General features: G+C 39.9%; 5 protein-coding genes across 5 annotated transcripts; all 5 read left to right on the plus strand.

Annotated features, from left to right (window-relative positions):
* Positions 1-2,271: 2,271 nt before the first annotated feature.
* Positions 2,272-5,271, plus strand: LOC102217598 (extracellular calcium-sensing receptor-like). The gene is made up of 6 exons (XM_023351715.1): positions 2,272-2,462; positions 2,548-2,836; positions 2,915-3,664; positions 3,779-4,006; positions 4,091-4,214; positions 4,367-5,271. Exons 1-6 carry the CDS (start codon positions 2,272-2,274, stop codon positions 5,269-5,271), a joined length of 2,487 nt encoding a protein of 828 aa, XP_023207483.1.
* A 1,211-nt stretch (positions 5,272-6,482) lies between these two features.
* On the plus strand, positions 6,483-9,376 carry LOC111612041 (extracellular calcium-sensing receptor-like). Its single transcript, XM_023351798.1, has 6 exons — positions 6,483-6,586; positions 6,670-6,958; positions 7,036-7,785; positions 7,875-8,102; positions 8,194-8,317; positions 8,475-9,376. The coding sequence occupies exons 1-6, from the start codon at positions 6,498-6,500 to the stop codon at positions 9,374-9,376; spliced, it is 2,382 nt and encodes a 793-aa protein (XP_023207566.1). The 5' UTR covers positions 6,483-6,497.
* Positions 9,377-11,438: 2,062 nt separating this feature from the next.
* LOC102218100 (extracellular calcium-sensing receptor-like) lies at positions 11,439-15,812 on the plus strand. The gene is made up of 6 exons (XM_005800939.2): positions 11,439-11,656; positions 11,728-12,007; positions 12,275-13,081; positions 13,230-13,457; positions 14,092-14,215; positions 14,902-15,812. The coding sequence occupies exons 1-6, from the start codon at positions 11,439-11,441 to the stop codon at positions 15,810-15,812; spliced, it is 2,568 nt and encodes an 855-aa protein (XP_005800996.2).
* Positions 15,813-17,384: 1,572 nt separating this feature from the next.
* LOC102218361 (extracellular calcium-sensing receptor-like) lies at positions 17,385-20,494 on the plus strand. Its single transcript, XM_014469456.1, has 6 exons — positions 17,385-17,521; positions 17,608-17,896; positions 18,092-18,853; positions 18,990-19,217; positions 19,389-19,512; positions 19,593-20,494. The coding sequence occupies exons 1-6, from the start codon at positions 17,385-17,387 to the stop codon at positions 20,492-20,494; spliced, it is 2,442 nt and encodes an 813-aa protein (XP_014324942.1).
* A 1,526-nt stretch (positions 20,495-22,020) lies between these two features.
* On the plus strand, positions 22,021-25,042 carry LOC102229668 (extracellular calcium-sensing receptor-like). Its single transcript, XM_005800898.2, has 6 exons — positions 22,021-22,226; positions 22,300-22,585; positions 22,658-23,482; positions 23,570-23,800; positions 23,882-24,005; positions 24,138-25,042. Exons 1-6 carry the CDS (start codon positions 22,021-22,023, stop codon positions 25,040-25,042), a joined length of 2,577 nt encoding a protein of 858 aa, XP_005800955.2.
* The last annotated feature ends 759 nt before the right edge of the window (positions 25,043-25,801 follow it).

Consider the following 25,801-nt stretch of genomic DNA (forward strand, 5'->3'; position numbering starts at 1 on the left):
GCATTAACCAAATATATCTGTTGGAAATCTATAAATATAATGTAATGTAATGAGACCAACTTAAATGATCGTAAATGCAAGTGGATGAGCATAGGAAAACGCTTTATTGAATTTAAAATAAGATATATCTGCATTTTTATTCAAAAGAATCCATTATTGATAGGCTACCACCCATGAAAAGCTATTAATAGTAACTGCCAAGTGAAAGGAGTAAGATTGTTGTTATTGACAAACTTTTTTGTAATCTTTGAACTCCAAATAAATAGTCACTGAAAAATATATATAGCTCTGGAAAAAAAGACCACTGCACTTAACCCCGTTGAAACCCTCATGATTATTCATGAGTTCAAACATTAGTATTATTGTTTCTAAATGAATATCAACTTGATTTTTTTTTTTTTTTTGCATTATTTGAGGTCTGAAAGCATTGTATCTTTTTCATTATTTTTGACTATTTCTAATTTTCTGCAAATAAAAACTAAATGCTTGCTTGGAATTTCGGAGACGTGTTGTCAGTAGTTCATAGAATAAAAGGACAATGTTCACTTTACTAGAAAAACATCCACCTATAAAAAGTAAAATCAAAGAAACTGATGATTTTAAGTGGTCTCCAAATTTTTTCCAGAGCTGCATATAAAAGCACAACATTTTTATATATATATATATATATATATAATTGTGTTTTAATGTGAAAAATCAAATATCAGAAAGTGTTAAAAAGTCTAAGATGTTTTTTCTACTCCAGGGGACGTTTTTTATGACATCATCAGAGATAGACAGGGCAAACAATGAAGCGTGCACCCCCCACCCCTACCCCCACACACACCCTTAAGGAGAATTTAGAGATATCAATCAAACAGACAGTCATGATTTTGGACTGTGGAGTACCTGGAGAGAACCCACTCATGCACAGGCAGAACCTGCAAACTCCATGCAGAAAGAATTTGGGCCCGGATTCGAACCAGTTGTTCGACACAAAAAATGTTCCAGCAACGTCAATTTGTGGAGCATGTTTCACAGACAAAACCATCAAAAAGTATAGAAAACCAATAAAATATCTTTAAGAAAATCACTAAGTGATGCTGGGCATGCATGCTGGAGGCAAGAGAAAAGTAAAAAACAAACTTTAATTCACACAGAAGTTAATTATGATGCACATTAACATTTACTGCAACTAAAATCTTGCAAATCCACCAGGCTTAGATTTGTTTTAGAGCTTTTTTTCTTAGTTCTGTGGTCTATTTTCACTGTCTTTCTCTGAGTCAGCCATCTAGCTCAGCTACTCTGCAGTCTCCAGAAAAGGACATGCATGAACCTGACAAACTAATTGTATGTGATCTTTGGAAAACATGCAACCATGTAGAAGGAAATAGACTTTTTCTTTCTTCAAGACTGTTTCTTTTTCATAGAGGGAATAGTATGAACAACTATCCTTGAAGATAAAATCGCATTGTGCTGCAGCTGCTTTTCCATTGTATTTGTAGCTCAACCACACCAGAAAAAATTACCAATATAATAATTTAATCTGACTTTGTTGCAGAGACAAATATTTTAGCTAATCACATGAGAAATGTCTTCATAGATCTTGGTTCTTGGATCTATCCAGTAGCCCAAACATGGGTTAGGCAATGCTTTATATTATACATTTATTTCCTCTCAAAATCTCCTGACACACAATTCAGCTGACATTGTTATAGCAAAAGCATTACATTAGAAACAATACAGTGTTTTTGGATACCTCTGTTGTGGGACCAGAGTAGGTTGGTTGAGTTCATTTTGAATTATCTATCTTCTAGCCTCCCGGGTTCACATTTAACTGTTAACAGCTAGTGTACATAACTATCATTTGTTCTCATCTTCACTTGAAATTTGTCTTTAATTTTTTTCAGTATGATTATTGATGAACCCGTCATGGAAAGAAAAGGAGAATTTGATGATCATAGTTGCTGATTTATTATTGTAAATGTGAAGTTAGCTTGTCCGTTTAGGTTCCTGTCAGTTAATGACAATGCATGTTATAACTTGTCACTTTTTTTTTGTATAAATAACTAAATCTCAATTGTGTTATTCCTAAAAGCACAATACGTTTTTTGTTTTTTTTTATGTTGTTAGTTCCAACCAGGGCCGTCCCACATGTCTGATTGGTCAGTATGAAGGTAGGGCGCCCTAGTGTGGGTTATATTCATGAACAAAACCCATTTCTGGGGTGGCTCTTCTCTCGCTGTATCCAGCCAAATAAACATGTCACCAGGTACAACAGTACTTACTCTGATGGGGCTAATAGAAGCATGTGTCACAGTGGGGGAGCCAGCTTTTCTCTGCCAGATACGGGGGAGTCCAGAGTTTCCTGTACTGTCTAAAGAAGGAGACGTGATGATCGGAGGTGCCTTTTCCATCCACAGCAAAATCACGCAACCTTCATTTTCCTTTACAGAGAGACCAACAGCTTATAAATGTAGCAGGTGATTTTGAGCTCTAAGCAATGTGTTGCAAGATTTTCTTCTCTTAAGTAAACTGAATATTGCACTTTGCTGCTTTTTCTTTCAGTATTAACCTAAGGGAGTTTCGGTTTGCCCAGTCTATGATATTTGCAATTGAGGAAATAAACACTAAAAAGGATCTCCTTCCCAATATTTCTATCGGATATCGGATTTATGACAACTGTGCATCAACATTATCCTCAATGCGTGCAGCGATGGCTCTGATGAACGGCCATGAGCTGACTTTGGGAAATAGCTGCTCTGGTCAGTCAGCGGTTCATGCTATCATTGGAGAGTCTGAATCTTCTTCAACCATTGTCCTTTCTCGCACTACTGGACCGTTTCAAATTCCAGTGGTAAGAGTGATCCTAACCAGTTTTTATGTCTTTTTGTTCTTTATTGTGCAGTTTTCTGTTCTGTTTGTCTGTCAACAGATAAGTCATTCAGCCACCTGCGAGTGTTTGAGCAGTAGGAAGGAGTATCCCGCTTTCTTTCGAACTATTGTCAGTGATCTTTATCAAAGCCGTGCCCTTGCGCAGCTTGTCAAACACTTTGGCTGGACCTGGGTCGGAGCGGTCAACAGTGACAACGACTATGGCAACAATGGGATGGCCATCTTCCTTTCTGCGGCCCAAGAGGAAGGAGTTTGTGTGGAGTACACAGAGAAATTCGACAGAGCAGAGCCGGAGAAACTCCTGAAAGTGATAGAGGTGATCAAAAAGAGCACCGCTCGAGTGATTGTTGGCTTTCTTTCCCATGTGGAGATGAATAACCTGCTGGAGCAGTTGAGCCTCCACAACATCACGGGACGCCAGTTCATCGGCGTGGAGGCCTGGATCACTGCGGACAGCCTTGTGACTCCCACTAGCTTTAGTGTGCTGGGAGGTGCACTAGGCTTTGCAGTGCAAAAGGCCAACATCAGTGGCCTGGAGGATTTTCTAGTTAGAGATTTCTGGGAAACAGAATATCTGTGCAATGAGACAAACAGTGAAAGTGTTGCAAGAACTTGCAAAGAGAATCCAGATCTGTTTCAGCTTAAAGGTCATGATGATGATTTGGAGATGTTGAGATACCCCACTAATATTTACAAAGCCATCTATGCAGTAGCTCATTCTCTCCACAGCATATTGAAGTGTTCAGACAAAAAAGGGTGTAATAAGGCTCCGGAGATCAAGCCATGGGAGGTAAAAAAAAAAAAAAGAAAGAATAATAAAAACACTGCGAGACTGGAAAGAGTGTCTTTATATACATGTATATAAAGTAATTCTGACAAAAAAGTGATGTCTACTGCATTTTAGGTGGTGGAGGCACTAAAGCATGTGAACTTCACTATAAAGAATGGAGATAGAGTGTGGTTTGATAATACTGGAGCAGCTGTCAACAGATATGAGCTGGTGAACTGGCAGCGTGGATCAGACGGATCCGTTCTCTTTAAACCCGTCGGTTACTATGATGCCTCCCTGCCCTCTGACAAAGCGCTTTCTCTTAACACAGAGGAAATTATATGGTCTGGAGGAGGTAACGAGGTAAAGATCTGACAGCACAATATTGTTTAGAAAATTTGAACAAACTTTAATCACGAGTAACATTTTTTGTTTGTTGGTTTAAAGCTGCCTGTGTCAGTTTGCAGTGAAAGCTGTCGCCCAGGAACCCATAAAGTCCTTCAAAAAGGAAAGCATGTGTGCTGCTTTGACTGTGTGCCGTGTCCAGTTGGAGAATTTAGCAACACGACAGGTAACATAGTCCTAATTCACACCAACGTTCGTGCACACTTTACCTACTTAAGCGTGTGTATCATGTTCAAATTAGCAGCTATACAGTCAGTTATTAATTTTATTAAAATGGGTCTGATGTAAACAGATTGATAATATCACTTTTTGTTACAGATTCTATTGGCTGCAAAAAGTGCCCTGAAGCATATTGGTCCAATCAGAACAGAGATGCATGTTTACCCAAAAACATTGAGTTTCTGTCTTTCACTGAAGTTATGGGCAAGATACTGGTGGTTTTTACTATGTTTGGTTTGCTGCTAACTTTAACAGCAGCCACACTGTTTTTAGTCAATAAGGACACTCCACTGGTGAAAGCCAACAACTCTGAGCTCAGCTTCCTGTTGCTGTTCTCCTTGTCTCTGTGTTTCTTGTGTTCTTTAACCTTTATCGGCCAGCCCACTGAGTGGTCCTGCATGCTGCGGCACACAGCGTTTGGCATCACCTTCGTCCTCTGCATCTCTTGTATTCTTGGGAAAACTATAGTGGTTCTAATGGCCTTTAAAGCCACACTTCCAGGCAGCAATGTGATGAAATGGTTTGGGCCTGCACAGCAGAGACTCACCGTTTTGTTTTTCACGTTTATACAGGTCATAATTTGCTTGCTATGGCTAACAATAAACCCCCCCCTTCCTTACAAAAATATGAATTACTATAAGGAGAAGATGATCCTCGAATGCGCTCTGGGATCACCTGTTGGCTTTTGGGCTGTGTTAGGATACGTTGGACTCCTTGCCCTGCTATGTTTTGTCCTTGCTTTCTTGGCCAGAAAGCTGCCAGATACCTTCAATGAGGCCAAACACATCACCTTCAGCATGTTAATTTTCTGTGCGGTCTGGCTCACCTTCGTCCCAGCGTATGTCAGCTCTCCTGGAAACCTCACTGTAGCTGTGGAGATATTTGCTATTCTAGCCTCAAGTTATGGGATACTGTTTTGTATATTTGCACCAAAATGCTTTATCCTTGTCCTGAGGCCAGAGCTGAACACAAAGAAACACCTGCTGGGAAAAACACAACGTTAGTTAGTTTCATATGATACACAGTCTTTTCTAGACTTTAAAAAAATCACTTTATTCATTTATGTTTTAGAACTTGCATATTTATTCCCAAAAATTGAAACAATGTGACCAATTTTTATGTAAAACTGTAGCATATTTTCACAGATTCAACTATCTTTGAAAATAAATAAAAACCTTAAGACTCACTGAAGTCAACATAATGTCTCAATACATTTCTGTGATGATTTGAAAGCAGGTTTTTTGATTATTATCCCAGTGGCAGAGATTTCTATTTTAAATAGTCTATAATGCTTTTTCACTCTGGAGGTGGTAAATCTGTGTAGTGTCTGACCACACAATAGGACTTTGTGGTGTGCTTGGGAGATATTCTGGAGACACTGAGTCTGAACAAATGAATTCCAGCGCATGAGGAGATAGGTGGTACCAGGTACTGAAGATGAACTGAGGTGGAAAGCATGCATGTAATAATAACTCTGTACGATGCATATGTTGGGGGGAACTCAGATATAGGTGTTGTGACCTGTTATCCAGTGCCCTAAAAAAAGCGACCAGAGGTCGGCATATAATCTTCTTCGATTGGGACGTGATTTCCTCATGATTCGGTGGCGCTGACTTTGGCTGAAGTTTGAAATAAAAATTGTAACCTTTCAACATAAGTCTGGCCTGCAGAGTTTTTGTTCCCAAAGCATCACAGCATCAGCACTTTGAAGTATGCTCCACATCTGGTTCGTTTTATGGATGCAGATGCATCTGAGTCATTCACTAAAGTTGATTTTTAACACTTTCTGTTTGAGCCTTAATGTATAAGAAAGCATACATTAAAGCAACTAAGTAAAAACTAAAACATTGCTTCAGTTACAGTCATTTCATGAAACTGTGTCTCATATGATAGCCTATTTTAGAAACGACCAAATTTCTATGTATTTTCTATCAAAGCACAATATTCTCAGACAACAACACAATGACGAGCTCCGCCACAGCCGTCCCACATTTTTTTGATTGGGTGATAAAAAGATAGAGTCTTGTCATCAGCTACTTTAATAAGCAACCATATTGACTTGTGAGACTCTTCCCAGAAAGGAAACACCAAGATCAACATGTCCTCCGTACTCGGAGTCTTTATTTTTGTCAGCCTCCTGTTTTCGTGCAATGCAGTCTGGGAGCCTGATTCTCTCTGCCAGATACGGGGACGTCCAGAATTTCCTCTTCTGTCTCAAGACGGAGACGTGATGATTGGAGGTGTTTTTTCAATCCACAGCAAAATCACACAACCTTCACTTTCCTTTACAGAGAGACCAACACTACTTGCATGCACCGGGTAATTCTGAACTTTGCACACAATATTGCATCAACTTTTTGTCTTTGTAAACAGAGTTTTGCATTGTGCTTTTCTATTCTCAGCATTAACCTAAGGGAGTTTCGCTTTGCTCAGACAATGATATTTGCAATTCAAGAAATTAATGAAAATGAGGATATTCTTCCAAATATATCAATTGGATACAGAATTTATGACAACTGTGCATCAACATTATCCTCAATGCGTGCAGCGATGGCTCTGATGAACGGCCATGAGCTGACTTTGGGAAATAGCTGCTCTGGTCAGTCAGCGGTTCATGCTATCATTGGAGAGTCTGAATCTTCTTCAACCATTGTCCTTTCTCGCACTACTGGACCGTTTCAAATTCCAGTGGTAAGAGTGATCCTACCAGTTTTTATGTCTTTTTGTTCTTTATTGTGCAGTTTTCTGTTCTGTTTGTCTGTCAACAGATAAGTCATTCAGCCACCTGTGAGTGCTTGAGCAGTAGGAAGGAGTATCCCTCTTTTTTTCGAACCATTGCAAGTGATCTTTATCAAAGCCGTGCCCTTGCGCAGCTTGTCAAACACTTTGGCTGGACCTGGGTCGGAGCGGTCAACAGTGACAGTGACTATGGCAACAATGGGATGGCCATCTTCCTTTCTGCGGCCCAAGAGGAAGGAGTTTGTGTGGAGTACACAGAGAAATTCGACAGAGCAGAGCCAGAGAAACTCCTGAAGGTGGTAGAGGTGATCAAAAAGAGCACCGCTCGAGTGATTGTTGGCTTTCTTGCCCATGTGGAGATGAATAACCTGCTGGAGCAGTTGAGCCTCCACAACATCACGGGACGCCAGTTTATCGGCGTGGAGGCCTGGATCACTGCGGACAGCCTTGTGACTCCCACTAGCTTTAGTGTGCTGGGAGGTGCACTAGGCTTTGCAGTGCAAAAGGCCAACATCAGTGGCCTGGAGGATTTTCTAGTTAGAGATTTCTGGGAAACAGAATATCTGTGCAATGAGACAAACAAGGAAACCACTCAAAAACCTTGCAAAGCCAATCAGGATTTAATGGAGCTCAGTGATAAAGATGATGATGTGGAAGAGCTAAGGTACTCCACTAATATCTATAAAGCCGTCTATGCCATATCACATTCTCTGCACAGCATTTTGAAGTGTTCAGATGGTCAAGGATGTAAAAAGACAGTGGAAATTAAGCCATGGGAGGTATAAAAATAAATTATTACTCTTGTACTGTTTTTACTCTAGGTGTAACACTAACGATGTTGAAATAAGCAGTGTCGATTGCTCTTTAGGTAGTAGAAGCTCTAAAGAACGTGAACTTCACTGTTAAGAATGGGGACAGAGTGTGGTTTGATCAAACTGGAGCTGCCGTTGCCAGGTATGAGGTGGTGAACTGGCAACGTGGAACAGATGGATCGGTTCAGTTTAGACCTGTTGGCTACTATGACGCTTCATTACCCTCTGGCAAAAGGTTTATTCTTAACACAGACGCTATAATGTGGCCAGGGGGAAGAAAAGAGGTAAAGATTTTTCTTGACAATAAAATCTGATCACACTTGTAAAAATATTTAACAAAATCCCTTTTTTTTTAAATCGTGTTTATTATTACAGCTACCTGTGTCAGTTTGCAGTGAAAGCTGTCGTCCAGGAACCCATAAAGTCCTTCAAAAAGGAAAACCCATGTGCTGCTTTGACTGTGTGCCGTGTGCAGTTGGAGAATTTAGCAACACGTCAGGTACCACAGACATAAATTACAGTAAAATCTGCACACAATTTGCCTGCCACAGCGTGTGTATTATGTTGAAACTAGCTATGATACAGTCATTTGTAAATATTGTTAGAGTGCGACTTATTGAACTGCAATAATAAAAAAAACATTATTTTTATTACAGATTCTATTGACTGCGAAAAGTGCCCTGAAGCATATTGGTCCAATCAGAACAGAGATGCATGTTTACCAAAAGAAATTGAGTTTCTCTCTTTTACTGAAGTTATGGGCAAAATATTGATATTTTTCACTTTGTTCGGTGTTGTGTTAACTTTAACAGCAGCCACACTGTTTTTAGTCAATAAGGACACTCCACTGGTGAAAGCCAACAACTCTGAGCTCAGCTTCCTGTTGCTGTTCTCCTTGTCTCTGTGTTTCTTGTGTTCTTTAACCTTTATCGGCCAGCCCACTGAGTGGTCCTGCATGCTGCGGCACACAGCGTTTGGCATCACCTTCGTCCTCTGCATCTCTTGTATTCTTGGGAAAACTATAGTGGTTCTAATGGCCTTTAAAGCCACACTTCCAGGCAGCAATGTGATGAAATGGTTTGGGCCTGCACAGCAGAGACTCACCGTTTTGTTTTTCACATTTATACAGGTCATAATTTGCTTACTATGGCTAACAATAAACCCCCCCCTTCCTTACAAAAATATGAATTACTATAAGGAGAAGATCATCCTCGAATGCGCTCTGGGATCACCTGTTGGCTTTTGGGCTGTGTTAGGATACGTTGGATTCCTTGCCCTGCTATGTTTTGTCCTTGCTTTCTTAGCCAGAAAGCTGCCAGATACCTTCAATGAGGCCAAACACATCACCTTCAGCATGTTAATTTTCTGTGCGGTCTGGCTCACCTTCATCCCAGCGTATGTCAGCTCTCCTGGAAACCTCACGGTAGCTGTGGAGATATTTGCTATTCTAGCCTCAAGTTATGGGATACTGTTTTGTATATTTGCACCAAAATGCTTTATCCTTGTCCTGAGGCCAGAGCTGAACACAAAGAAACACCTGCTGGGAAAAACACGTTAATTAGTTTCAAATGATACACAGTCTTTTCTTTGCTATTACAAATTTTGCAGTTTCTTCATGTTGTAGGGACAGTATATCTTTTCACAAAAAAGATGAATAGGTCTTTTTTTTGTAATGTGAAATGTACTGTAATGCTACAAAAATATTTTCTATTGTACACAATATTCTCTTTTTTATTTTTTCATTTTACAGCAGGTTGTAGTTGAAGGTCCTCCATCATAAAAAAAAATTAATGATATCTCTCTTTCTGTTTTGTAAAACATTATCATAAAACTGTAAGCAATGATTTTTTTAAATTAACCTTAAAACCTAAATAGATCAGAATACTGTACAAAACCAGTGTCAAATATAAAAGAACACAGTGACACAGGTTATTTTTTTGTTCCTCTATTTAACTACAGCATGGAGTAATGATGGGTAACTACAGTATCTGCTTTTGCTGAATAACCCTGACATTCTCACAGAGTTACTAAAAGAGGAAAATAGATACACCAAGCCAGAAATTATCCACAACCCTGGCAAAATTAAGGCTGAAGGAATGTTTTCATTTTACAAAAAATATTTCTTCTGACTGGAAGTAATAGTAGTTTCTTGGAGTGGCCTAAACAAAGTCCTGACATGAATCTGATGGAGAATCTGTTGAGGGAATAATCTGTAAAGAAAGCCTTGAAGCTTCATTTTACAATTTTTACATACGATGAATTATATCAATGGAACTTTTTAAAAAGCTGGTCAACAATTATAAAAGATTTTTCGGTCATCAGAAAATAGAGTGTAAATAATTTTTGTCTGTTAATAAAATGTGAATGAAAACGATTAAAACTTTTTAAAAAAGACTCCTTGGCATCATTTTCTTGTATTTTGGGAGGTGGAGGGCTGCATGTCCTATTAACATTTAAACAGTTTTCTTGGTTGAATGAAAATAATTTAACATTTAAATATTCCATGAATATGAATAATGTAATAATTATCTAAATTGCATGAAAAATACCAAATATAATCACACATGTTTTTTTCTCAATTAGATTGAAGAACTGAATTTATTGAATTTAAAAATTAAAACAAGGGAGATTGTCAATGGAACGATGAAAGGTCTTAACACTTACTGCTTAACTTGAATTGTATTTTCTAAAATGACATTTCTAAAATTTCTAAAAATTTTAGAAATTTTCTCTTCAATCTCTTGTTGAAGAGATTTGTTAATCTCTTCAACAAAAGAAGAGATTAAAATTGGAGTTATGGCCTCTTGCCAGTTAAAATTGTAGCCAATAAATTCTTACCAATTGTAGACACTCAATACATTCCTGGCAGATTCTAAACATGGTACAGGAAAAAAACAAAACAAAAAACAACAAAAGTTAGGAGTCAAATTACAAACTGTTAATCCTTAAAGATTTTGTTTTCTCAGAGGAACCTGGGTAGGTCAGTAGACTTCAAAAAATAGCATTGTGTCCTGTTTTTGTTTTAGTGTTTCCAGAGCCTCCAGTTAAGCTATTCGTTTAGTCAGTCATCTTACTTGTTAGGCCAGGGATTTAATTGTTTCTGATAAGGACACAGTCGATGTGAAAAGCACAATTTCTGTAAAGTCCATGATTTCACAGCACATCCGTACTCAATGCAATTGACTGGAACTGTTAATGTTACAATGTGTGATGAAGGCAAAGTGGGAAAGTTTAAGAAAAGTACAAACAAACAAAAAAAAAACCCGCCTTAAACATGTTTTAACGTTCTTGTACATATCTCTAAAAGAAAGCCTGCTTTTGGAAATATCTTTTTACAATGACTCGTAGAGTCATGATTGCATCACAGCAGGTTGTTATGGGGGAAAAAAGTCTCTATAACAAGTAATGCTATTCTTGTCTATTCTTGATTTAGCACCTTGGAAATATTTCATGTCAAATCAAATGTATATTGAATCATGACATACATGATTTGATGAGGATCACCAGCATCATCATCATCATCGTCATCATCATCATCATCATCATCATCATGTGTATAAGTACAAAGCCCATCCTCTTACAGAAAGAAATCACCTTGACACTAACAGAACTGAATAAAGATGGGTGATTGGATTTGCGTAATATCACTGTTGATTGTCATTCTGCGATTCTTTAAGGCGGAGAACGACAGTACCTGTGAGATGTACGGAAGCCCAGAGGTTTCTCTCTTATCAAAGGAAGGAGATTTCATTATCGGTGGGGCTTTTTCCATCTATAGTCAAACCTCAGTGTCCTCACTCTCAGCATTCGAAACACCAGAACCTTTCAAATGCTCCAGGTAAAGCGTACTTTTATTCTGGAATTTCATCTCCACAAATGTAAAACACTCCTTTTTCCCCTTTTTTTCAGGATCAATCTCAGAGAATTTCGTTTTGTGCAAACAATGATATTTGCCGTTGAAGAAATTAACAACAGCAGCGAACTGCTTCCCAATGTTTCCGTTGGGTACAGGATATTTGATAGTTGCGGTTCAACACTGCCTTCAACACGGGCAGCAATGGGTCTGATGAACGGAGAGGAAAACACCTGGAGTAAAAACTGTTCTTCTGTTCATGCCGTCATCGGAGCCTCCGAATCCTCCTCAACAATTGCAATGCAACAGATTTTCGGGGTTTTTCAAATACCTATGGTATATATCATTTATTTTCATGATATTCCGGTCCAATACACCTGGCACAAAATTACGTTCTGGCTTTGATATTTTATATCATGAAAATAAAAATTCTAAAATAGCTGCTCTGAGATGTAATTTTAGTAATGCCACGGCTGTTTTCTGTGAAGAAAATAAGATTTAAGTTAGACGTTTAAGCGCTTTTATCACGCCAGATAAACCTGATACAAAATCTATTACTTTAATTTCTTATGGTTTCTGACTTTTCTGTTTTGTTTCCAATAGATCAGCCATTTTGCAACATGTGCTTGTCTCAGTAACAGAAAGGAGTATCCCTTTTTCTTCAGAACCATTCCCAGTGACTACTATCAGAGCAGAGCGCTGGCCAAACTGGTAAAACACTTTGGCTGGACGTGGGTCGGGGCAGTAAGAAGCGATAATGACTACGGTAACAATGGGATGGCGACTTTTATTGAAGCCGCGAATCAGGAGGGGATTTGTGTCGAATACTCTGAAGCCATCTCAAGGACTGGCTCCAGAGAGAATGTGGAGAGGGTTGTCAGGGTGATCCGCGGAGGTACAGCGAGTGTTTTAGTTGCATTCCTGGCCCAGGGTGAAATGGATGTTCTGCTCGAGGAAGTTCTGATGCAGAATTTAACTGGGTTGCAGTGGGTCGGCAGTGAATCCTGGATCACAGCAAATTACTTGGCTAAGAAGAGGTATGCTGGGATTTTAACTGGGTCGCTGGGCTTTGCGATAAGAAAGGCAAAAATCTCAGGCCTGCTAGATTTTCTCTTGAAGGTGAACCCAAGTCAGGACCCCCAGAGCAACCTGCTGAGGGAGTTCTGGGAAACAACATTTGGGTGCAGTTTCCGGTCCAGTACGCCTGGCACAAAATCATGTTCTGGCTTTGAGAGACTTCAAGATGCAAATAACGCTTTCACAGATGTGTCAGAGCTGAGGATATCCAACTGCGTGTACAAGGCTGTTTATGCTGTTGCTCATGCCTTGCATAGTTTGCTGAAATGTGGACCAAGTGGCGACTCGGTGTCTCACTCGTGCATCTTAAAGGATAATTCAGAACAAAGACAGGTGAAAGCATACCTTGGAAAATTTATGGCTGCTTTTGTTTTGTTTTGTTTTATTTAGTTTAGTTTTGCTTTTTAGTTTAAATATCAGGGTTTTTATTTATTTTTTTTGTAAATGTGTGTACTGTTGTTTTCTTTTTCTCTGCGGACAGGTTGCAGAACAGCTCCAGAAGGTAAATTTTACACTACAGTCTGGGGAGCAAGTGTATTTCGATGACAATGGGGATCCCGCAGCAACCTATGAGCTTGTGAACTGGCAGAGAAACCACGCAGGAGACGTTGTGTTCACGACTGTAGGGAAGTATGATGCGTCACAACCAAACTGGAACCAGTTTACCATGAACAAAGTAAAAATAACATGGGCCGCAGAATCCTGGGAGGTAGAAATCAATTTCTGACTATTGTTGACGATTACTTGGTAGCACTTTATTTGAAGGGGTGTGCATAAGACTGACATAGCATCTGTCATGAACATGAAGGAGTCTTCATAAATGTTTGTGACTGTTGTCTTGCAGTGTCATTTGGTAAATAATGACACTTTTATTGCAGAGTTGATACTTTTAATGGGCATTTAGTGCAAATTTTAATAGAACTTTGCATTCAAAGGGTCAATGTTGACCAAATAATGCAGGCTTATATGCAAATAATATGCTTTTAATGGACTTTTAATGCAACTTTTAGTGCAACTTTGCATTTAAAGTGTCATCATTTACTGAATGAAATAATATAAATCTTTATCTGTAGAATATCACAGTTAGGAACTCAGGTGTTTGGTGATTACAAATTGAAGCAATGATTGTTAAACTATTAATTGTAAAGAGAAAAAATATCTCAAAAATTGTCCAGCAGTTTAGATATTTTTTGAAAAAATGTATTCACAACTTATATAGACTTTCCAGTCCTTTGTTAAATGTGCAATCCTCAGGGTATCAACATATTTGATTAAATGCTAAATATGAAAGTAAGTTCAAGTCACTTCTATTCATTTCAGGTTGAATTTTGCTTTTGTTCCAGAAGCCGCTGTCTGTCTGCAGTGAGAACTGTCTGCCAGGTTTCCGTCAGGCGATAATCAAAGGCAAACCCATCTGCTGCTTCTCCTGTGTTCCCTGCGCGGGTGGAGAAATCAGCAACACCAACAGTGAGCAACAAAATGTATCTCTACTTTCTGCTTTTAATTTAAAGAGAGAACTCAGGTTACTATGTAAAACTTATACCATATTTTTCGGACTATAAGCCGCTACTTTTTCCCCCACACTTTGAACCATGCGGCTTATGACCCGGTGCGGCTTTTCTGTGGATTTTTCGTCAACCACCAGGGGGGGGCTCTTCAGCAGGAAGTGAATCATTGGAAGTCAAACTTGGGAATCAAAGAAGAAAGTGCTGATTTTCATTTAGAACAAACACATGCTAGCAGCAGGCATGACGGAGAAATGGTTTCAAACTCATACCTCATCACCATGGAAACAACAGGAAGAAGTTCATATGATGCAGATTTTAAGTTGAAAGCTATCGATCTGGCAGTACAGATCTATAGACACTGCACGTAAGCGCGGCGTGAACGAATCGAGGGTTCGGCTTTGGAGACGCAGGGCTGCGTCCTTAATAGCAGATTTGTTAATCTACCACCGAGAACAGCGGAGATACCAGCGGCTTATAGCCCAGTGCGGCTTAGGTTTCCAGTTTTAAAAAAAAAAAAAAAAAACTTTGTGGGTGCGGCTTATAGGGAGGTGTGCTCTATAGTCCGGAAAATACAGTACTTCTTTTACAAATGAAGCATTTTACAGAGTCAACCTGTTTTTTTCTTTTCATATTTTTCCTGATCAGATTCTGCAGAGTGCTCTCAGTGTCCGTCGGAGTTCTGGTCGAATGTCAAGCACAGCAAATGTGTTCCAAAGCTGATTGAGTTCCTGTCATATGGAGAGACTATGGGGGCCCTCCTAACTGCCTTCTCGCTGTGCGGAGCCAGTTTAACACTTGTGGTCTTGTGCGTGTTTTTCCGGTTTCGGCACACGCCACTCGTCAAAGCCAGTAATTCTGAGCTGAGCTTCCTGCTCCTCTTCTCCTTGACTCTGTGTTTCCTCTGCTCTCTGGCTTTCATCGGCCAGCCCACTGCGTGGTCCTGCATGCTGCGTCATACAGCTTTTGGCGTAGCTTTTGCTCTGTGCATCTCATGTATTCTTGCTAAAACGATAACCGTGGTGATGGCCTTTAAAGCTAAAAGACCAGCAAACATGTTTCCTCAGTGCTCAGCTCCACTTCAGAGAACGAGCGTCATTGGGTGTACTTTAATTCAAGTGTTTATTTGTGTGATATGGTTAGCTTTTGCTCCGCCATTTCCACACAAGAATATAGTTTACGCCAATGAAAAGATTATTCTAGAGTGCTTCCTTGGTTCACCTTTAGCGTTTTGGGTTGTGATGGCATATATAGGATTTCTGGCTCTGCTCTGCTTTATCTTGGCTTTTTTAGGCCGGAAGTTGCCTGATAACTTTAATGAAGCGAAATTCATTACCTTCAGCATGCTGATATTTAGTGCTGTCTGGCTCACATTCATCCCAGCATATGTCAGCTCTCCTGGTAAGTTTACTGTAGCGGTAGAGATATTTGCAATTCTAGCCTCCAGCTTTGGCTTGCTTTTCTGTATTTTTGCACCAAAATGTTATATTTTGCTACTGAAACCTGAGAGGAATACTAAAAAACATTTGATGGGACGAAATCAGTCAAGAACACAATGAAAGAATAGTTGGAGTGTTACAAACAAAAGAGTTAATTTAGTAAACTTTTGTTAAATACTAATAACGTAGATTGACTATAACAGTGGTTCCCAAAGATTGTCTGGGCCCCCCTATGGGTTACAATAAAATTCCCCCCCAAAAAGAAAAAAAAAAAAATCAACTGGGCACACACATCCTTCAACCTGACAGAAACCTATACACATATTTGTTTTCAAACTCCACTGAAGTTTATTTCACACTTCAGGTGGCAACAAAACACACTACAAACCATCTTTACAGTGAAACACTTTTGTGTAACTGTTTTTTTTTTTTTCATTCATCCATACCGCTCCCCCCCCCCCCGGCACCCTGCAATGGCATTGTCATCATAAACATATGAAAAATTAATACATTCAAATTTTATTGCTGTGGCATAATGTAACAGAAAGAAATTTATATAATCTCATATTTAATTATCTCAATAATTCAGCAAATTAATATCCCACAAGTTTGGGGCATTTATCGATTTTAAATTTCAGTCTTGTATGAATTTCATACTGGTATTCTAATATAATTCACACAGTGGCACAGTTGGTAGCAGCCCAGGCTCCAGATGAACTTAGCAGGGGTGGGGGGTGCATGGCTTCTTTTGGGTGGGAGCAGGAGTCAGGCTTTTTGTTCAGCATAAATGCACAAATAAAAGTTTATGTAAAATGAAAACAACATTTATTAATGTAAAATAAACTACAATGACAGAAACAGTGACATGTTAGTGTCCATGAATCACCAGAAAATGCTGAGGAATTATGCTCAGATTAGCATAAACGTTAGATCATATGTTGTTGATATCTCAGAACCTTAATTTGTCCTGATTCTAAATTTGAGCTTCTGTGTTTGCTTTTGGATTTGGCATCGTTTTTGAACCAGAGGGAAAAAAGACTTCCCATGCAATTTCGGGGTTTCTCTGAAATTTGTTTTAAGTATTTTATGTGTTATACGTTTTCTGTAATTATATATACATTTACACACATATATAAATAAATATTTGTAATTTTGTAGCTTCATTTATATGGAGGAGTATGTGGTGAGTGGGCTTCTGTATTTTAAGTTACATTTATATAATCCTAGATCCAACCTATGCAAGCACACTTAGTATAAAAATATTGCTTTTAAAATGATCCGTTCAAGTTCAAATTAAATACAAATGGTGAAAAAGGGCATCGATTTTTAAAGATCTTGAAAGACAACATATAAAATACATATAGAAATATGATTACAATTGTGTTTCTACTTTATAGATTTGAAGTAGTGTAGAAAAAGTTATGAACACAAAAAAAAACAAAGCAAGTGAATTGAAAGTTGTTTGCATCATCGTCATTCTGATTGGATTAGAGGACCATAACCATCATCATCTCTTCCAGAAGTATAAAGCACAACCTCATAGAGAAGCCATTTTTCAGTGAATCGGAGAGAAAGAGTGATTCTAGGTTGTGTCTTTTCCTTTTTTTTAACATGTGGAAAAATATCTGCATAATTCTGATGTTTGTAGTTATTACTAGAGGATTTGTACAGGATGAAACAGCTTTCTGTGAAATGCTGGGGAGCCGAGAGCTTCCTCTGATGTCTAAAGAGGGAGATATTGTTATAGGAGGAGCTTTTTCCCTTCACAGCCAAATCTCAAAGCTTTTACTCTCCTGGACCGAGTCACCAGAACGTCTCACGTGCTCCAGGTACTGGTATGCTGATTCCTGTTCTTGTTTTAACCAGGTTTTTGAACTCTGACGAAAGGCATAAACCTCAACATGTCTTTTTACAGAATCAACTTAAGGGAATTCCGGTTTGCTCAAACAATGGTGTTTGCCATTGAGGAAATTAACAATAGCAGCTTTCTACTTCCTAATGTCTCACTTGGTTATAAGATATTCGACAGCTGCGCATCTGCGTTGCCTACGACACGTGCAGGAATGGGTTTGATGAACGGAGAGGGAAGGACTTTTGAAAAAAACTGCTCCGGCCAGTCGTCCGTTCATGCCGTAGTTGGAACCTCTGAGTCTTCCACGACCATTGTGATGTTACAAATTTCAGGGATTTTCCAAATACCAGTGGTAAATGCTAACACTTATTTAGCATCAGTGGGACTCAACTTAAGAAAGTCCATGATTAACTTATCAAATAAATTAGATTGTGGTAACACATATTTCACAAGATCCGCAGGCCTAACAAATTCATGTAACAATATCCCAAGTAAGAAAGCATCTCTGAACATGCTAATGTTTTTGTGTCACTCTCTTTTCCTCTAGATAAGTCACTTTGCAACATGTGCTTGTCTCTGTAACAGAAAGGAGTATCCCTCCTTTTTTAGAACCATTCCCAGTGACTACTATCAGAGCAGAGCGCTGGCCAAACTGGTAAAACACTTCGGCTGGACGTGGGTCGGGGCAGTAAGAAGTGATAATGACTACGGTAACAATGGGATGGCGACTTTTATTGAAGCCGCGAATCAGGAGGGGATTTGTGTCGAATACTCTGAAGCCATCTCAAGGACTGGCTCCAGAGAGAATGTGGAGAGGGTTGTCGGGGTGATCCGTGGAGGTACAGCGAGTGTTTTAGTTGCATTCCTGGCTTATGATGAGATGGATGTTTTGCTGGAGGAAGCTTTGAGTCAAAACCTGACTGAGTTACAGTGGGTCGGCAGTGAATCCTGGATTACATCAGCTCATTTGGCTAAGAAGAGGTACTCTGGCATACTAAGCGGGTCGCTGGGCTTTGCAATAAGAAAGGCAAAAATCTCAGGCCTGCAAGATTTTCTCTTGAAGGTGAACCCAAGTCAGGAACCTCAGAGCAACCTGCTGAGAGAGTTCTGGGAAACAACATTTGGGTGCAGTTTCCGGTCCAGTACACCTGACACAAAATTATGTTCTGGCGTCGAGAGTCTTCGAGATGTAGATAACGCTTTCACAGATGTGTCAGAACTGAGGATATCCAACAACGTGTACAAGGCTGTGTATGCTGTTGCTCATGCCTTGCATAGCATGTTGAATTGTAAGCAAGGTGGTGAAAATGTGACTCACGCTTGCAAATTAAGAGATCGTCCAGAGCCAAGACAGGTTCAAACTTAATTTAATATTTAAAATAAATGTCTGTTGTTTTAAAATACATCTAAAATTGTGCTTATTAATCTCTTTATAACATTGATAGGTTGTGAAATATCTCCAGGACATTAATTTTACTGTTGAGTCGGGAGAGAATGTGTATTTTGATGAAAACGGAGACCCCGCCGCAATTTATGAGCTCGTGAACTGGCAGAGAAACCCTGCAGGAGACGTTGTGTTCACAACTGTTGGAAAGTACGATGCTTCACATCCAGATGGAAACCAGTTGACCATGAATGGAGTCAACATCACATGGGCCGCAGAATCTGTGGAGGTATAAACAAATGAGCATTTCTGAACTTTACACTTCATGAAACGAAGCAATTGTAACATGGTACAATGAGATAAAAAGTAATTACTTTTAGAAAGGTTATTTTAAAATCTATTAATTTACATAGCTCATTTATTTTTGGGAACTGATTGTTGAATCGATCTGATGTTTTAGAAGCCGCTGTCTGTCTGCAGTGAGAACTGCCTGCCAGGCTTCCGGACAGCGATCATCAAAGGCAAACCCATCTGCTGCTTCTCCTGTGTCCCATGCGCTGCTGGAGAGGTCAGCAACACAAGCAGTGAGTGAAACAAGAGTTCTTCTCCTTATTTCTACTATGAACACACCCAACCCATTCCGGTTTTCATTTTTCCTGATCAGATTCTGCAGAGTGCTCTCAGTGTCCGTCGGAGTACTGGTCGAATGTCAACCACAGCAAATGTGTTCCAAAGGTGATTGAGTTCCTGTCATATGGAGAGACTATGGGGGCCCTCCTAACTGCCTTCTCGCTGTGCGGAGCCAGTTTAACACTCGTGGTCTTGTGCGTGTTTTTCCGGTTTCGGCACACGCCACTCGTCAAAGCCAGTAATTCTGAGCTGAGCTTCCTGCTCCTCTTCTCCCTGACTCTGTGTTTCCTCTGCTCTCTGGCTTTCATCGGCCAGCCCACTGCGTGGTCCTGCATGCTGCGTCATACAGCTTGTGGCGTAGCTTTTGCTCTGTGCATCTCATGTATTCTTGCTAAAACGATAACCGTGGTGATGGCCTTTAAAGCTAAAAGACCAGCAAACATGTTTCCTCAGTGCTCAGCTCCACTTCAGAGAACGAGCGTCATTGGGTGTACTTTAATTCAAGTGTTTATTTGTGTGATATGGTTAGCTTTTGCTCCACCATTTCCACATAAGAATATAGTTTACGCCAATGAAAAGATTATTCTACAGTGTGATTTAGGATCAGCTGTGGCGTTTTGGGCTGTGTTGGGGTATGTTGGATTTCTGGCTCTGCTCTGCTTTATCTTGGCTTTTTTAGGCCGGAAGTTGCCTGATAACTTTAATGAAGCTAAATTCATTACCTTCAGCATGCTGATATTTAGTGCTGTCTGGCTCACATTCATCCCAGCATATGTCAGCTCTCCTGGTAAGTTTACTGTAGCAGTAGAGATATTTGCAATTCTAGCCTCCAGCTTTGGCTTGCTTTTCTGTATTTTTGCACCAAAATGTTATATTTTGCTACTGAAACCTGAGAGGAATACTAAAAAACATTTGATGGGAAGACACAAGCTTTAGAAAAAAAAATACAGTGGTAAAATAGTCCACATTTCAGCTGCTATTAGTTTCTGAACTCTTTCATAATTTCTTTGGTTCTTTATGCTTACTTTTCACTAATTATTTAGAAAAATACATTCACAATCCAGTACTCGTTTAACCATTACTTGTTGATATACCTGTTGATACTGTATATACACTGAGCAGCCTCAATAATGGCAAAATAACTGACATTAACTACCAATACCAGGGAATGTACTTTTTTATTACAGCATTTGATATTATAAAATGCTTAGGTTGAAACAGTAAAGTAAGGTAAATTGGAAAAAAAAATTAAAAGTTTATACAAATTACAGTGAAACAGAATTACAGAACAGAATTCAGGATGGACAATCAGTGTGATAATTTCACGACATTAAGTACAGATCAATTGAAAAACTTGATTTGAAAATAACAGAGTTTTTTTGGGGGCTCGACAGTTTTTGTGTTGGTGGGTCCTTTGATCTGCAGTGCCTGTTCCAGGGTGTAAACGCTTTTTAAACTCTTAACTCTTATTAAAAAGTCATAAAAAGAAGAAAAGCGTCTTTGTGATCTTTTTGAAGCTCTTGTCTCTATGTGTGCACCAGTGAATGGAATAAGAGACATCTGTGTCGTCGTAATGTCCTTTTCTGATCCCAGTTTACAGCAGACGTCTTGGTCAAAGAGTTAAAAATGTCTGATACCTGGACACTCAAATCTTACTACGTGTTGCTGTGACTCTTTGGCTGCGTCTGGCGGAGGAGTTTTAAAGAGGAAAAGAAAACACCTTTTTTTTATTGTGATGTCTTGCAAAGCTGTTCTATTGGCCGTTCACATAAATTTCTCAGGCTTAAAAGTCTACATTTCCTCTGACATCCCCAGCTGCCTGGAAAAGAGGAGCTAGAAAACCAATCATAAAATTTTAAGTCATCCAAAGCATTATTTTTTTTATTCTTTCTTTCTCAAAAAAGAATAATAAAAAAACTTAAAATGTTATAATAAAACTGAGTGAACATACAATTATTTCTTCAGTTAACCGCATAAAACAATCCTAGCATGTAAAACAGATGAATTATTAAAGACTGTACATGTCTGTGTCCAGGCAAATATATAATATAAATAAATACAAAAATACAGTTAAACGGTGTTCAGGTGAGACACTTTAGCAGTTTATGTTTGCCTAAAGAAATTGCAGTTTTTCTGCAGAAACCACAGAAAAATGAATGAGAGAGATTGTGGCCTCTGAAAATAATTGGCAAAATTTTTGAAAGAATGTATTCAAGCATCCTGTTGTATTGTTAAAAGTATGTTTTTATGATAAAACCAATTTAAAGAAGCATTTACAGGAGAGCGTACAGGACTTAAAGGTCTGCTTCCCTATCAGTGACAAAACAAGCGACGTAATTGGTGAAGACAATGAAAATATTCAGAAACAACCCTGCTGGGGTTTGATGCGCTCCTATAAAACAGTCAGACTCTACCTGTGCTATCACTTAGGATTTGTGTGCTAAGTACTCAGGTGAGGAATTATGCCGCCTATTGTGGGCCTGTTACTTTTCTGTCTCGTGGATGTAAGAGGGGAAAACTCTTCGTGTCAAATATATGGGACAAAAGAACTGTCTCAGTTTTCTAAGGAGGGCGATATCATCATCGGAGGTATTTTCTCCTTCCACCAGAACCCGGTCACAGTCAGTCCAGCACTCACAATCAACCCGGGAGCAATCCAGTGTAAAGGGTAAGACACTTACATGTTAAGGATGAATCTTTGTCATCATGCGATTTTCATGACTTTTTGCATTTTTTTACAGGCTGGAAATAGGTGAGCTTCAGTATGCGTACACCATGATGTTTGTGATAGATGAAATTAACAACAGCACTGAACTGCTGCCAGATGTGACACTCGGTTATAGGATCTTTGACTCCTGCCCAAGCATACCTCTGTCTATCAGGTCATCGTTGAATCTAATGAATCCACATGAAGACAGTGAGGGGTTGTGTAGCAACCTCTCCAACGTGTATGCTGTCATTGGGGACACAACTTCCACCTCTACGATAGGCATAGCACGCACGCTGAGTCCCTTCAGTATACCTGTGGTGAGTGGCATTCATGCATTCTGACTAACTGGGAAGAATGATGCGACTTTAATTTTCTATTTTTCTTTTCAGATCAGTCATTCAGCCACTTGTGCATGTCTCAGCGACAGGAGAATCTACGCGTCCTTCTTTCGAACCATACCGAGTGACATTCATCAAAGCAAAGCACTAGCAAAGCTTGTGAAACACTTTGGCTGGACTTGGGTGGGAGCAATCCGAACTAACAATGACTATGGAAATGGTGGCATGGCCAGCTTCTTGGAAGCAGCAACAAAGGAAGGCGTGTGCGTTGAGTATTCAGTCGCCATCTACCGAACCGACCCCAGGAAGTCATTCATACAAGTCGTGGATATTATCAGAAAATCCACCTCTAAGGTCATAGTTGCTTTTGCAGATGCAACAGATCTTGATGTACTCATGAAAGAGCTCCATGCCCAGAATGTGACAGGCCTGCAGTGGGTGGGAAGCGAAGGCTGGATCACGTATCGTTACTTTGCCTCTCAGGCGAACTACGCCGTGGTTCAGGGGGCCGTGGGCTTCGCAGCACTGAATGCTCACATCCCTGGGCTGCAGGAGTTCCTCACCAACAGCAGACCGTCCACTGCACCAGGAAATCAGGGACTCGTTGAGTTGTGGGAAACACTCTTTGACTGCACCCTGTCACCAAAAACAGGGATTTACCCACAGGATCGTGTTACAGTTTGCAGCGGCACAGAGACTCTGCGGGATGTAAAGACGCGATTTACTGATGTTTCAGATGCCACCCTGTTGAATAATGTCTACAAAGCCATATACGCTGTTGCTCATGCTTTGAGCATGCTGTTTAATTGCAAAGATGGAGAGGGGCCCTTTGAGAACAATACTTGTGCTGACAGGCAAAATTTTCAACCATGGCAGGTAAACATGAACAAAAACAACAATGTGCTCAAATCCAAACAGCAATGATGTGGTAATCATGAAAAACTCACGTTTTCCCCCCTGTAGGTGTTGCACTACCTAACGCAGGTAAATTTCACCAGTAAAAATGGTGAAAATGTTTTCTTCGACGAGTTTGGTGACCCCGTCGCACGTTACGCACTGGTAAACTGGCAACTGGATAAGAGAGGGTACATACAGTTTGAAACTATTGGTTATTATGATGCCTCCAGACCTGAAGGTCAGCAGTTTGAGATGGAAGTTGGAGTGAGAGCCATCTGGGCAGGAGAAAGTCATGATGTGAGTCAATTTAGACTCTCTGTTCACTGTGGGGTTTGTGTTTACACCATTTCAGCTTTAAATAATGTCTCTGTGTATCAGGTACCGACATCCATCTGCAGTGACAGCTGTTTGCCTGGCACTAGTCGGGCTTTCATTAAAGGCAAACCCGTCTGCTGCTTTGACTGCATCGTCTGTGCTGAGGGGGAGTTCAGCAACAGCACAAGTGAGGCGGTGGGATTTGTAGCCTTTACCCTGGTGCTCATTGTGTTTCTGCTGGGTAAAATCACTGCCAGTACTTTACTGGTATACTTGAAGATGTGTTCTCTGCACAGCTTAAACATATTTATCCTTTCAGATGCAGTGAAATGTGAAAAATGCCCTCCTGAGTACAAGTCCAGTGAAGAGAGAAACCAATGTAACTTAAAATCGGTTGAGTTCCTCACCTTCACAGAACTAATGGGTATAACGTTGGTCACCTTGTCTTTCGTTGGTGCAATCTCAACAGTGGCTGTAAGCCTGATATTTTTCTGCCAAAGACACACGCCCATTGTCCGAGCCAACAACTCTGAGTTGAGTTTCCTGCTGCTGTTCTCCTTGGGGTTGTGCTTTCTGTGTTCTCTGACCTTCATCGGCCGACCCTCTGATTGGTCCTGCATGCTGCGCCACACAGCTTTCGGCATTACCTTTGTCCTCTGTGTGTCCTGTATTCTGGGGAAAACAACGGTGGTTTTGTTGGCCTTTCGGGCTACCGTTCCTGGCAGCAATGTGATGAAATGGTTTGGCCCTCCACAGCAGAGAGTCAGTGTCTTAGCTCTCACACTTGTACAGGTTTCGATTTGTATAATATGGCTAACAGTTAGCCCTCCCCATCCATTCAAAAACACTCAATATTACAGCGAGAAGATCATTCTAGAGTGTGCACTTGGATCACCTTTGGGCTTCTGGGCCGTATTGGGATATATCGGGGTTTTAGCTATGTTGTGCTTTGGGTTGGCCTTCTTAGCCAGAAAGCTTCCTGACAATTTCAATGAAGCTAGGTTAATCACTTTCAGCATGCTGATATTCTGTGCCGTGTGGATAACTTTCATTCCAGCTTATGTGAGCTCTCCTGGGAAATTCAGTGTGGCTGTGGAGATATTCGCCATTCTGGCTTCAAGTTACGGGATGCTGCTCTGTATTTTTTTGCCTAAGTGTTACATCATTTTATTTAAACCCCAAAACAATACAAAGAAACATTTGATGAATAAAAGCACACTTTAAGATGTGTGTCTCAACTAAAAAAAATTTAAAATAATCATACCGTTGTGGTCTTTCTCATGGAGAAAATATTAATGTTAAAATTGTTCAAACTAATGGCGTGCCCTCGCGCATTAAGAATCGGCAGTATTTATTACGCCTGTGAATTTGAAACTCCAACCAGAAAAGTAAAGCATTGTAAGGTCAATCCGAGTTTAACAATTGTATGGGTGAACAATTTTATTGGCACTTGTGTCTGTTTGTATCTCATTAAACAAGAGTAAGAAGTAGAGAAATACATTGTATAAGTTATAGTAGTTAACTCTACAAATCTCACTGGATTTCTCTCTCTGATGAAAATATTCCTGTGGTGCTAGCTAAGAAAAGATTTAACACAGCATGTCGATATGCAAGGAACTCGAAATGGAAAAAGGGTAAAGTTTTTACAATTTCTGTACATTAACATGCATCCGAGCTTGTCTTGTTGCTAATAAAAGCTTGACGAAAATAAAGCAGAAAAACTTGTAATGTGGCTTTTTTGTGTCACAGCGCGCACACGCACACACACGCACACACGCGCACACACGCGCACACACACACACACATATAGCCACAGCTGTCCTGGAACAGACTGATAGAAAGCTGTCATACAGTCACCACCACCAGGCCCATTGACCACAAGCAGCAGGCAAGGTGAGCGAAGTGCCTTGCCCAAGGACACAGTGACCTGAGTGGAGTGAGCGTTCAAATCACCAGCGCACCGGTAACAAAACAAACTCCTGC

This window comes from Xiphophorus maculatus, chromosome 18 (genome assembly GCF_002775205.1).
Source record: "Xiphophorus maculatus strain JP 163 A chromosome 18, X_maculatus-5.0-male, whole genome shotgun sequence".
In the NCBI taxonomy this organism is placed as follows: domain Eukaryota; kingdom Metazoa; phylum Chordata; class Actinopteri; order Cyprinodontiformes; family Poeciliidae; genus Xiphophorus; species Xiphophorus maculatus.